Below are 12335 nucleotides of genomic sequence, written 5' to 3' on the forward strand. Positions count from 1 at the left end.
TGATACTGTACCAAAAGTGCTTTCTGCGTAAAACCTTAATATATGCTTGATTTAAAATGCCTCTTCCCCGATTTTCCTTCGCAGAAAAGTAGAAACCAGATGTGGAAGAATGCTCTGTGGCAGCTAAGAGTTTTAAGTATCTTTTTGCTGCCATCTAAGAAATATCTGGATTTTTGCACTCCAGATCTGGTAATCCTAGCAAAACAACCTAGAGGAGCATAGGTACAAATAGTAGAAAAGTTGCCAAGAAGCCTCTTCACTTCTGATTTACTAGCCCTCCCTTTCAGGAAGGAATTTGCACCTTACTTTGGCAATTCATGGAAAATCTCCAAATGTATGAGAATTCTTCCATAGAATAACATAGAACAACAGAGGTGGAAGGGTTAGGTTTATGGTTGTAGGTAATCTAATCCAACCCCCTGCTCAAGCAGGACACCCTATACCATTTCTGACAGATGGCTGTCCAGCAATGAAGCTTTCATAACTTCTGAAGGCAAGCTGTTCCATTGGTTGGTGGTTCTCTTTTTTGTAATTGAATTGAATGAATTGTAATTTAAGTGATCTTATTATTTCTGTGGTGTTGTAAGCAAAACCTTGAGCCTGATGTGAACTGCATTCCTCCATTATACTGTGCATGTATGGATTATTCTTGAGATTATAAAACTGTACAACAATTTACATTCCGGCATCTACATGTTTTGTGTGCATCACTTATTCACTTTAAATAGTTAAAGTATCTTCTCTTTATGGTTTGCACTAGGTTTCCTTCAGAACTACATTTCCCTTCTAGAGTTAGCCCAACCATTTCAGTCATGCTGAGAGAAGCAACTGGTTTTCCTCTGGTTTTGATAGGTTAGAGGGATCAAAGCTGGAAAGTGTTATTTTTCTGTTATGGGACCAGCCCATTGGAATGTCTTCCCATTGAAAGGTCATTTGTCTCTGATTTTATCTGGAACAGATAAAATTGTTGTATCACCTTTCTGGAAAAAAAGTTGAGAACAGCCTTGGGATCTGATGCCCTGTATTTGTAATCCTCAGTTAATGACTTCCCTGTTCAGCGACTGTTCAGAGTTCTAAAAAAGTAACTTTATGACTTGAACTTGAACATATGACCATCACGGTATCCGTGTGATCATGCAATCAATATTTGGGTGCTTCACAACTAATGTGATTTACAATCATTGTAGCAATCACCAGTCATATGATCACCATTTGCAAGCTTCACAGCTGGCTTCCAACAAGTTAATGGAGAAACTGCCAGTAAAATTAGTGTCTGATCATGTGCTGTCCCCAGTGGTGGATTAATGCTCACTGGTGCCCTAAGCACTGACAAATCTTGGTGCCCTCCTCCTTTGTGCATACTGTATAAACGAATCCAAGCTTCGTTTTTTTTTTCTTTCTCAACTTTGTGGTGTCGCCTTTGGGCCTGGTGCATGTGCTTAGTCTGCTTAATGGTTAATACACCACTGGCTGTCCCACTTAATGACTGTTGGTGATTCACTTAACAATTGTAGTGGGCCTGATGTGAGAATGGATAATGAGGTTGTGTTTTTTTGGATGTGTGTGTGTGAGAGAGAGGGAGAGGGAGGGAGGGAGGAAGGGAGGGAGAGAGAGAATTTTCACATCCTTTAGATCATTACTCTTGCAATGAAAATCAAACAAACATTTAGCACAAAGTAATCAAATCTAGTCTTTCTCCTGGGAAATTCTGAAAGTTGAAGTCCACACAACTGAAAGTTCACATGGTTGAGATACACTAATTGAATCAGTATACTGTGAGCTAAATAATGTTGGAAGGTGGGAGGGATACCTAATCACTGTACAGTATAGCTAAGCTAGTTTTAACTAGGTTTCTGTGGAGCCCCTGGATCCTGCAAAATGTTGAGATGAATAAAACATTGTATTTTTATCTTTGCACACCAAAGAATACTAGCACTTGCAGTTTTGCCATTGTTATAAACATTGTCAAGTGTGGATTATATAGGTTAGAAGTACATTGCATTGTGAATGTTTTTTTCCATTTCATGCAGAAGTTTCCTTGATCTGAAAATGATTACAAAGGTTCCTCCAGGATAAAAAAAAAAATCTTGAAAAGGATTGATCTGAACCGTGCACAATTCTATTGGCAGACCTTTTGTTAGATTAGACCAGTGTTTCTCAAACTTGGCGACTTTAAGTCCTGTGGACTTCAACTCCCAGAATTCCCCAGCCAGCTATGCTGGCTGGGGGATTCTGGGAGTTGAAGTCCACAGGACTTAAAGTCGCCAAGTTTGAGAAACACTGGATTAGACCAAAGAACCTTAGCAATAGAAGGGAGTGTTTAGGCACTGAAACTGTTTACTTCTGAATGAAGTATGTAAATGTTCTGATTTATGTATGATTTATTTCCTCATCTTCAGGGCTTCTGCAAATGTTGAAAATTTAACTTTTGAACTTTTTAATTGTATCTTTGGAAAAGAGCATGTAATCAAGTTCAACTCCATACTAGGTATAGGACTCCAAAGTAAAGTATCCCAAACAGCTAACTCAATTTGAATATGTCCAATGAAGTGGATATGTTTACTTCTCATAGTAATTGGTTCTGCTTCCAAACTGCTTAACTAACATTCAACCTTCATGTTTCAATCCTTCTTAAGGTCCTGAACAATTCAGGTGAAGCTTGTCTTTTATGTGTCTATTTATTTATTTTTTTAAATGTATCCTGTCTACTTTATACAACTCAAGGTAGTACACATAATGGTTCCACTTTCTATTTTCCCAACAACCACCAGCTTGTGAGGTGAATTGGGCTGAGAGCGAGTGACTGGTCCAAAGTCACCGTTGGCTTTGATGCCCAAAGGAAGGAAGGAAGGAAGGACTAGAACTTGCAATTTTCTGATTTTTAACCTAGCACCATTCCCAGCTGCTCCATTAAACCACTTTTTAAATCTTGTCTACAGGACTTGAAAACTGCTCTGTCTTCTCTCAGTTGTCTTTCTGAAGGGTAAACATACCCAGTTGCATCACTCTTGATAAGTTTTTGTTTCTTGTCCCTCAAACATTGTTGTTCCTGTTTTGCAGCTGTTCTAGTTAACCTTTTCATAAATGTTCCCAGAATTGGACATCATAACTAAGGTGGAGTCTGAACCACGCAGAACCGAGTGGAAGCATTCTCCTACATTTCTACTGCTGCAGTTGATAATTGCATTGGCCTTTTTAGTAAGCCTATTATGTATCTTTTAGAAGCTGAAGAATAGTTCCATCCATTCCCCCACCCCAAACTCAGAAAGTGAAAGATATATCCTTTAAAGATGTCCAGGATGATAAAAAGTAATTTTACCATTATGAAAAAGAAACACTGGAAAGTGTTTCAAGACTTGGGAAAACCACCTTTATAGCTTCATTGTGTGAAAGAAGAGACATTCAGGACTGATGACAGGAATGTTGAAATAGGATACTTTTTTGGCTCTGCTAGAATGGTAGATGGACCTAAGGAGATGGGGCTTTTAAAAAAAAAATCAGTCTGGAGTTAAATCTTGCAAAGTTTAAAGAAAATAGGATACCTATTAACTTTAAATAACATCTGCACAGATGTGCTATTCGTTCAGTGCAATAATTATTATAGTGAGCTTTGGTTTCTGTATCCTGGATATGGAAAAGGAGAGCTCTGATCTCTTTTTCTCTCCCAAGCCCATTGTGCCATTCGTTTACGGTAACTTTTCCAGTCTTAATAAAGCCGCTGGCAAGCTGCCCTTCTGTGCTGATTAGCTTGGCTTGGGTGATTCCATCTCTCTCCCTTCAATACTAATTTATTCACCATCTCTCCCACCCCCCCTAGTTTTGCCCTAAACCTCAAAAGTCTCCTTGGCACAATTTCACAAACCCTGCGGTAAGCCTTAGAGATGCAATGTCATTTTTGAAGACTGATACAGTTTTCCTTAGAGAATGCTTGCTCTCATCCTATGAGAACAGAATTCCATCCTCCCAGTAAATTGACCACAGAGAAAATAGAAAACCTGATCGCAATTTGGACATCTTCGCTGTTGTTTTCCCACGTAGTATTATAATATTTAGTTCACTCATAGCACACAATGCACTTTTCCTTTCTTTGCCTGTTGCTAAAGAGTGGTTTAAGATTCCTTTATGACGACGTGGCTTGCAATAAATCATGGGTTGCTGAGTCCCATGGGTATTTGGCTACCAGAGATGGAGCAAAAAGGAACCTCTTCTGGCTAGATAGTAGGGCTTTTCTTCCTGCTCCTTGGAGTATACCTGTTTATTCATTCTAGTCAAAGTAATAATTTCCCACTGGGTTCATTTTGAGAACCAGAAAGGATGAGTCTCCTGAATCCTGTGCATAAGTTGATTAGCATATCAGCAGGAGGCAGGAGCTTTGAGAGCAACCTAAGAAATGAAGAAAGAATCCAGTGAGACCTACAGAGGTGGTAGAGCTTGGAAGAACTGAGTGAGGGGCCTGGCTTTGACCCCATCCATAATATAGCAGAGTTGAAATCCATTCAGAAACCCTCCCTCCAGTACCAGCTGCTGGGGTTCTCTGGCAATGTGAAAGAAGACCATTCCTAATAGGAAGGAATGCTGGGCGACAGCCTAGAAAGCAAGTTCTCACAGGCAAACAACCCAATACCAAATCGGCCAGTTATCCTATCAACAAACAGAAATGATTGATTTTTGCTCCATCCCCATCAAAATGGCTTCTAGCTGTTATGTGGGAGGGAAAGGCACAATATTTTGAAAGTTGATTCTGTTTAAATAGGCTTGCATTTCAAATTCTTTCATAATGGCTTCCTTCACTCTACTACAATAAAGCTACTCATTAGAAGCCCCTGGAAGTTTGATGGAGCTGAGAAAGCAAAGAATACAGAAAAAGGTAGTAAGATTGTTGGTTTCCAGAATCCTTCTCCTCCCATGACAGGGGAGACATTTTACAACTCTATGATTTGGGGGGCACAAGAATGCTTGAGAAACTGAAGGGGATGGGGTACAGTAACCACACAACCCTGTGGACACCCAGTGACATTACCTGAAGTACTGAGGTTGTAAAAAACATCAAAGAAATTCCTAGTGCATGCATTTCCAGGTCTTAGGAAAAAACAAATCTAGTCTTGTTCTTATGTGTACAAGGAACAAGTTACATGGACTTTACTGCTAGCCCTTACTAGTTAGTAAATGAGCACCAACTTCCATCTGTTCTTTAGGAGTCAATATTATTTTTTCAAATGATTGTTTTTGACACCTACAGTGTTACACACATCATAACATCAAATGGTAAAGGTTAAACAAAATACCAACGAAAAATATGTGCTTTCAGCTTCCTCCGATTGTTGAATGTGTATTGATGCATGACACATTCTAAAACGTCTATTAGGCATATGTAAGGTCAGAAGTGTGTGCAAACTTTCTAGCACTGCAGAATCCCCCCCCCACCCCAGGCATAATGCTAAACTGAGTGCAAGACTGGAGAAGGGGAAAGGGGGACGGGTAAGGGTGGCAGATCTTTAAAGCCACAGCATCTGTATTTGATCAAACTTTTAAGATGGAATGTGCAGCTATGGAATAGCAAGCCTTTTGATGAGATAGCCATGTCTAGCACGCTGCTTTAAAGGGACACCTCAAATTAACATCAGGAGTTTTACTCAGAATATTAATTTGCATGTGGATTCTAGGATATTTATCTGCCTACAAAGAGGAAAATCAAGAGGAAATTATGTATCACTCCCCTCCCTATTATGAGTCAGAAAGTGAAAATGGAATACTGTACAATTAAAAGCAGGCCTCAACTTTGAAGCTACCAATTCTTTAGTAGATAGGAACAGGCGGTTTATGGACACTGTAGCGCAAATGCCAAAAAGGGTTGCTTTAGGGTTTCCAAATGAAACATTGCTGATTAAACATTCCAAGAGATATGAACAAGTATTAAGTCTGTGATGAATGAAAAGGAAAGTCTGGTTTCTGAATGCAAGGCTCCTTTTGAGGCCTGCACCCCTGCCAGAATAAAATTGATGTTATAGCCTTCGGGGAGTTTCTACTCTAGGCACAGAACTAATCACCTCAGTTAAACAAAGACTGCCCCCCTCCCTCAGTTTTGAGTGTTGAATTGCAGTTGTAATCTCAAGTAAATTTATACGGAAATAAGTCCTACTGAACCACACATGATTTATTCAAGAAAAAAAAAATGGTTAGGACGTGTGTATAGGATGCAAGTACTGGACGCAAGCAGAGATATTCCAAGATGTCAACAAGATTGAAGCTTTTAAAGGTATTTTAAAAATGCCTTCTTGATCGTAGAAAAACAAATCTCGGTGGAACTTTTTCCCTGCTGAAGGAAAAACATTTATAAATGCTTTAAAACATTTGTTCCTTCTCTTCCATCAGTTCGAGCAATGTAACACCTAACAAAGGGAGGGCATTTCACAAGCCATTCTAGCACCCCAAATCAGGTGGCCAAAAAGTAATTGGCGGTGTAATTGGGGGCACAGCACAATTGATTGTGTTCAGTTTACACTAGCTTTTATTAATTGTCCACAAAATTGGAAAAGAGGCTAAGAAATTCCAGTTTTCCTGCTGAATATACCACCACATTACTCAAACCAACCCCAGTAACCTTTAGAGAACAAAATAATTAGAAAAATAATGGATTTCACTAATAAAAAAATTGGGTGTGTGTGTGTGTGTGGTGTTGGTGTCTGTCTGACCCTGACCATATGCCAACACCTATTGGTGATGATGGCAACCCTGAAAATGGAATGCTTTCAGGCTGATGTGTTCCTAACACCAACATTATTTTTGCATTATTTAAGAAGGAATCCAAACAAATTGCTGGGTCTGATGAGCGATAAGAGAGATGCGTGTATATATAACATAGTTATTTAAAGAAAAACTGAAAATTTGATTGGAATAATTATACATGACTCTGTCATGAGGTTTTTAGGGCAGAAAATGAGCAGAGGTTGTAAAGTTGGATTTCTGAGCCTGGTTAAATAAATGGTGTTATCAAATCTCCCTTTATGACTGAGGGGAGTTACCTCAACCGAAAAGGTTTTCCATTCCCAGTTCTTGAAATCCAGTTCAGTGCTTAGGATTGTTCTTCAGAACCCCAGGTCTACCTGAAGGTCACAAAACACCCCTACCTCTGTTGCATTAGTACAAACCTCCATGTCACAATATATTAGTTTTCAAAGATACACCAACATAGTTGCATTTCCTGAAACACCTGAAGATAACTCGTTTTTCCTCCAGGAAGTCATCTTCAGGTTCTACTATTCAGTACGTTAAATAACCAAGCACACATACAATTTAATGTTGGATTATTTGTTGGAACAGTTAGCTACCAGCACCTGTAATTCAGCACTGGTGCTGGAAGCCAAAAAAAAAAAAAAAAGGAAAAAAAAGAAAAGAAGTCATTGTCATGTTACTTTTTGTTTTCTTTTTATGCTATTTGAAACATTAGCAAAAAAGGTAAAATACCTGCTAAGAGCCCACTTCATCCATCTTTTGTGAAGACAAGAATGGAGTAGAGGGGCAGCTAAGTTCATTCGGTGGTTTTCATCTATGCCTAAAAGTCATTTCCAACACACAGGAATTGCAAAACGGGGTTAGTTATTCCTTTTTAAGGGAATAAAGGATTTAAAAAAGAAATAAATACCATGTATGAGAAAGGGATGTGCTTTGAAAAAAAAAATAAGAGAGGGGAAGTAAAATGTTCATCCTTCTATTTTATTGGCAAAACTCAACAAAACATTAAAACCGTCAAAGAGTAAGTCAGAAGCACAAGCTTCCAATGTAGTTACATTAAAAAAAAAAAAACCAAACCAAAACAATCAAACCAAAAGGTGTCCTACTAGTCCGAATCTAGGAAATGGAAATCAGGTATTGCACAGGGGGAAAAACACTCTCAAACACACTCCTTCCCCCTTGGAGTAGAACAAGCCAAGGTTTGAATTGCACAGCAACTCAGCTTAGGACACACATACATGCACAAACAAACATTTAGAGATGAGGAAACAGTGTGCTTTTGAACTACCTGTACAAAGTTTAAGAAGACATATAAAAGGGAGGAAGGGAAGATAGCAGACCTATGGGGCTATAAAACACATTTAGGGAGCCAGCTTGTATATAGAGGAATGTTTACAATTTTAAAAATCCAGAGCATGAGTCCTCCTAGTTTAGAGCAAAGCAATGATGCATTCTCTTCAGTTGACCTACAATATAGCCATGTCATGCAGGATGAGAAGTCGCCATGATTGGCGCGGCAGTGGGCTGTACAGGGCCAAAGGCCTAGCTGAAGCAACCAGTTAGGCTTGATAGGGTGCAGCTGTGAGTCAGCACCATCCTCAGATGCCCAAATGTTTTGGCTGTAATACCACATCTCTGGAGAGGAAAGGAGGGGTGATGTCAAAGAGATGACAAGTGTTTCTGATTTAGAACAATTCATATCTTGCCGGGACCTGTGGTCAGAGTGCAATCTGCTTTGGGGTATTATCCTTTGCTTAGCGCCACGTTTACCAGATGGAAAAAGCCAGATCTTAAAATGGGTTCAAATGGACACTTTTCAAGTCTCAGGCGCTATCAGAGATATTTAGCATCTCAATCTTGAAAGCATTAGATATAGAAGGTAGGCAAACTCAGCCTTGAAGGAGGACAAGCTTCCAGTCAGATACAAGGTATTCTTACACATCTGAGTGATATATAAAGAAATTCTTGACTCTAATCTCATTGAGCCTCCTCAAATTTGGGAGAATCATGACTTCAAAGCCTGTTCTTTTCTAAAGTCAAACTCTTGCATCAATGGAAGATAACCCCTGGTAAGTTTTGCATGCCGATTTCACCGGCAGCTTGTTTCTCCTGCTCTTTTAAGATGCCCCGATTTAAATATATTTTGTGCACAAAACTTTTTTCCTATGGGTTTTTTCATTTGTGATCCAGTGTCCTCAGAAAGCCACCTATTTTTCAACAATTTCAGAACAGAATCCATAGTTTTAATGAGATTTAAGAATTCTTGCCCAAAAAAACCTTCGGTCCAGTTTCAGTCCACTCTTCTTAACCAAGTAGAGCAATCAAATTATTTAATCTGAACTGTTCAGGTAGAACAGCATGTTTATATGCTTGTAAACTCAACTCCATGACAGCTGAATTTCACATTGTCCCCGTTTTAGTGAATCAGTTGGGCATCAATTCAATCTACATGCAGGTTGACTATATATCACATTCTCTGAATTAAGGGTTGGTAAGTTTTAAGTGTTGGGTTGCTTTGCTTTAGAACCCCCCCCCCCCAAAAGGGACAGGTAGTGATGGAAGACTTGGGTAAACAAAACATCTCAGGTTTATAATAAGGATCTGCCTATAATTGTGCCCATAGGACTTGCACATTGTTAAGTCTGTGCACCAAAATATTATAAATTGATGTGGGTATCCTGTGTCTATGCATGAGTCTAGGAATCAACTCCAGGGGCCATTCTTTTTTAGGCAAGAAATCAGATGGCTGTACAGGAACTTTTCCATTCATTACTACTACCGTCAATACAAGCCCCTGGATAAAAATGTGCCATTAACACTAGCTGATAGGAATAGACCCCTTTATATAGATGCGTTTTATAGTTACTCCTATCTCCTGAAAATGAAAAGGTAATTTCTGTACTGATAATGCTTTGTCCTTAGGTATGGCAAGTACCAATGGCCTTTTCGACTGAGATTTTTATCCCCTTTTCAGCAAACTTCAAGCTTTCCAAACATATTTTGAATATGCTTACAATTGGTTGCTATTTCCTAAATCAGCGAATGTAAAAAGCAGAAGAAGGTAATATATGAGAACAGAAAGAGAGAGAAAAGGGGGGAGGGGGAAAAACCTGGAGTGGAGGCACTTTGCTCAAAACATTTAGTGCGGCAGTCTCAAAACTCAGCTTGCAGCAGCTTAAATTGAAAGGAGTGGGATTTGACCTGGTGTTCCCTGTTTTTGCAAGATATATAAAAACCCTTTAATAGCATGGGGCTTGCAATACAGGGACAACATAGTAAAGGGAATAAAAGAAATGGAGGAAGAGGGATATATTGTGCTGAGAGGATGCAAACCAAGCCCATAGCTTGCTTTGGATACTTGGATTGCTTGCCCGTATGACTGTCACCCAGAGTTTACACAAGTAATTGGATACTACTACAGTGCCTGAATAACAAGAAAGGGCTATAGCAAATAAACACACGTGTCTTCTGTATGCCTTCTCAAAAATTGCGCTAGCAAATTTCCAGTATAGAATATACCAAGAGGATGGGCATTGCTACGGTTGAAACTATTGAGAAGGACAATACCCCTTCTGCTGGGAAATCAGCAGAATCGGTGGGATGAAGCTTCAGTGGATCTAAAAGGGGGTCGCAGATGCTGCCTTTAGGGAGATATCACAAGGTTGCACAAGGGTGGCGTGGGGGTGGGGGCAAGTATCTGAAATGGAGCTCCACCAATAGCTAGAAGGGAGTATTTTTTTTTTCCTGCTTTGAGAGCAGCAACGAGGGTCAAGAAAACTTGGAAGCAGATAGGAATGAAATATCAGGCAGAGGTATCCATCCATGGAATGTGATGGCGGTGAGGGATGTGGCAGTCAGCATTGTTCAATACCCACTACATGAATAAATAACAGCACCGTGGCCAAGCCCAAACAGAAAACTCTGGGTCCTCTGTGTGATGGACATTCAAAGAAAAGGCTAGCCAGGTTCCCACGCTACTCGGCTTCTCTACCCTCGCAGGAAACGATGAAGGCATGCTGAGTGCTACACGGCTGTTTCCTGATCCTCCCGCTGGATCATCTGATAGTGCTGTCGATTTTCGAGGTAGGCAGCCAGGTCAGGATCGTTTGCCTTCTCAGCTCTGTGCTTGGGTGTGTCTCCCTGTGAGAAGGTGAAACAAAAGGGATAGACTGGGTACCACAGAATTTCACCCTCCTCTTCATTTTTCAACTCAACTCTGCTGTGATCCATTAGATCAGTGTTTCTCAAACTTGGCGACTTTAAGTCCTGTGGACTTCAACTCCCAGAATTCCCCAGCCAGCTATGCTGGCTGGGGGATTCTGGGAGTTGAAGTCCACAGGACTTAAAGTCGCCAAGTTTGAGAAACACTGCATTAGATGTTTGGCCCATCTAATGGTTGGCAACAGTCTCATCTAGGATTTTAAAACAAACGAATTTGGGTACGATGTGGAAAAGGTATTCTTAAAAAAACAACAACCATAGATTTGTAAATCATATTTACATAGCTATAGGCATTACGTCATTTATAAAAGTGTCCAAGAACTGTATAATTTAATTTTAATTTCGGGCTCCACATAACTCCCACAGACAGGAACATCAGATCATTTGGCTGCTGCTAGCTCTTGCTTTGTCTCATAAACAAATAAGTAGATAAGTGCATGCGCGCGCGCACACACACACACACATTATATTTGTTCACTGGGGCAAGAGACAAATGAATGCAAAAAGGCATATTTCTCCCCCCTTTTATATTACAGATGTAGAATAGAATAGAGAATAGAATTCTTTTATTGGCCAAGCGTGATTGGACACACAAGGAATTTGTCTTTGGTGCATATGCTCTCAGTGTACATAAAAAGACAAGATACATTCGTCAAGAATCATAAGGTGCAGCACTTAATGACAGCCGTAGGATACAAATAAGCAATCAGGAAACAATCAATATCAATGTAAACCGTAAGGATACAAGTAACAAAGTTACAGTCCTGCAGTCATAAGTGGGAGGAGATGGGTGATAGGAACGATGAGGCTAATAGTAATAGTAATGCAGCCTTAGTGAATAGTTTGACAGTGTTGAGGGAATTATTTGTTTAGCAGAGTGATGGCGTTTGGGAAAAAAACATGTACATGTACAATGACAAAAAAATAATCATGCCTCTGTGACCTTTCACATCAACTTTGAACTTTGTGAACTGTGCGTTCTATTTCCCATAAATAAAGACACCTATATTAGATGCACGTACTAGTTATCCTAAGTAATCTGTATTCACATGCAGCCCTGAAAAGAAAAGAGCCCCAAATGTAGGGCTGTAGCTACATACACAGATTCCAGTCTTGCCTCAAGAGATGTGGGGAAAAAGCCGTAAGCCTGGAATGGTCTGCCTGGATGGGAAGCTTTGGGGTTTCTGGAAGATTAGCAACTGACAGCTAAATAAGTCCTCAAGGGCCTGTTTGTATACCCACTCCGTTCCCCTTACTGGATATTAGGAGGGGGAGCCTGTTTTTCCATATCCTCACATTGCAAGAGTGTAAACAAGGAAAGTGAAAAAGTTTGACATAAGCTTGTGTTTCTTAACTTCATAGCTTGTCTACTCATTCTGAGA

General features: G+C 39.8%; 1 protein-coding gene across 9 annotated transcripts in view; it reads right to left on the reverse strand.

Moving 5' to 3' along the window:
• Positions 1-7692: 7692 nt before the first annotated feature.
• The window catches only part of DGKZ (diacylglycerol kinase zeta), a 135545-nt gene continuing 130902 nt past the window's right edge, over positions 7693-12335 (reverse strand). For all 9 annotated transcript variants that reach the window (XM_081939229.1, XM_081939226.1, XM_081939227.1 and 6 more), the window contains one exon: positions 7693-10872. In XM_081939229.1, coding sequence (XP_081795355.1) covers positions 10756-10872 — 117 coding nt within the window. In that variant the 3' untranslated portion in view covers positions 7693-10755. The remainder of the gene's footprint in view (positions 10873-12335) is intronic.

Source organism: Natrix helvetica (assembly GCF_964273705.1).
Source record: "Natrix helvetica genome assembly, chromosome: 1".
In the NCBI taxonomy this organism is placed as follows: domain Eukaryota; kingdom Metazoa; phylum Chordata; class Lepidosauria; order Squamata; family Natricidae; genus Natrix; species Natrix helvetica.